Source organism: Pygoscelis adeliae, unplaced genomic scaffold, assembly GCF_000699105.1.
Source record: "Pygoscelis adeliae isolate BGI_AS28 unplaced genomic scaffold, ASM69910v1 Scaffold160, whole genome shotgun sequence".
Classification (NCBI taxonomy): domain Eukaryota; kingdom Metazoa; phylum Chordata; class Aves; order Sphenisciformes; family Spheniscidae; genus Pygoscelis; species Pygoscelis adeliae.
This window is the reverse complement of record NW_008824035.1, coordinates 8,650,556-8,650,973: the sequence shown is the minus strand read 5'-3', so window position 1 is coordinate 8,650,973 and position 418 is coordinate 8,650,556. Positions and strand designations below refer to the sequence as shown.

The 418-nt window shown below is 34.7% G+C and overlaps 1 protein-coding gene across 1 annotated transcript in view; it reads left to right on the top strand.

Annotated features, from left to right (window-relative positions):
* The window catches only part of HOXD9 (homeobox D9), a 1,431-nt gene that overhangs the window by 707 nt on the left and 306 nt on the right, over positions 1-418 (top strand). The window contains exon 2 of the mRNA XM_009333242.1: positions 170-188. Within this exon, the coding sequence (XP_009331517.1) occupies positions 170-188 (19 nt within the window). The remainder of the gene's footprint in view (positions 1-169; positions 189-418) is intronic.

Here is a 418-nt window from a genome sequence, read left to right as displayed (position 1 = left end):
AAAGAAAGAAAGAAAGAAAGAAAGAAAGAAAGAAAGAAAGAAAGAAAGAAAGAAAGAAAGAAAGAAAGAAAGAAAGAAAGGAGAGAGAAAGAAAGAAAGAAAGAGAAAGAAAGAAAGAAAGAAAGAAAGAAAGAAAGAAAGAAAGAAAGGAGAGAGAGAAAGAAAGAAAGAAAGAAAGAAAAAAAGAAATTGCCCCTTTGATTTATTGCCGAAACCTGTAAGGCTCGAATGTGCAAAACTGATAGTTTTACTAACCTATAAAAACGTCTAGACGCCTACCCCAGCACAAGCAGCAACAAGCACCCATAAAAGACTCCACATAACCACCTACCATCAAGACATCATTTGTACAGTAAACAGACTTGGGCATTAAGGCTTTTATGATAATTCCTCCAAAGTTGTGAAAACAGTCCATCCT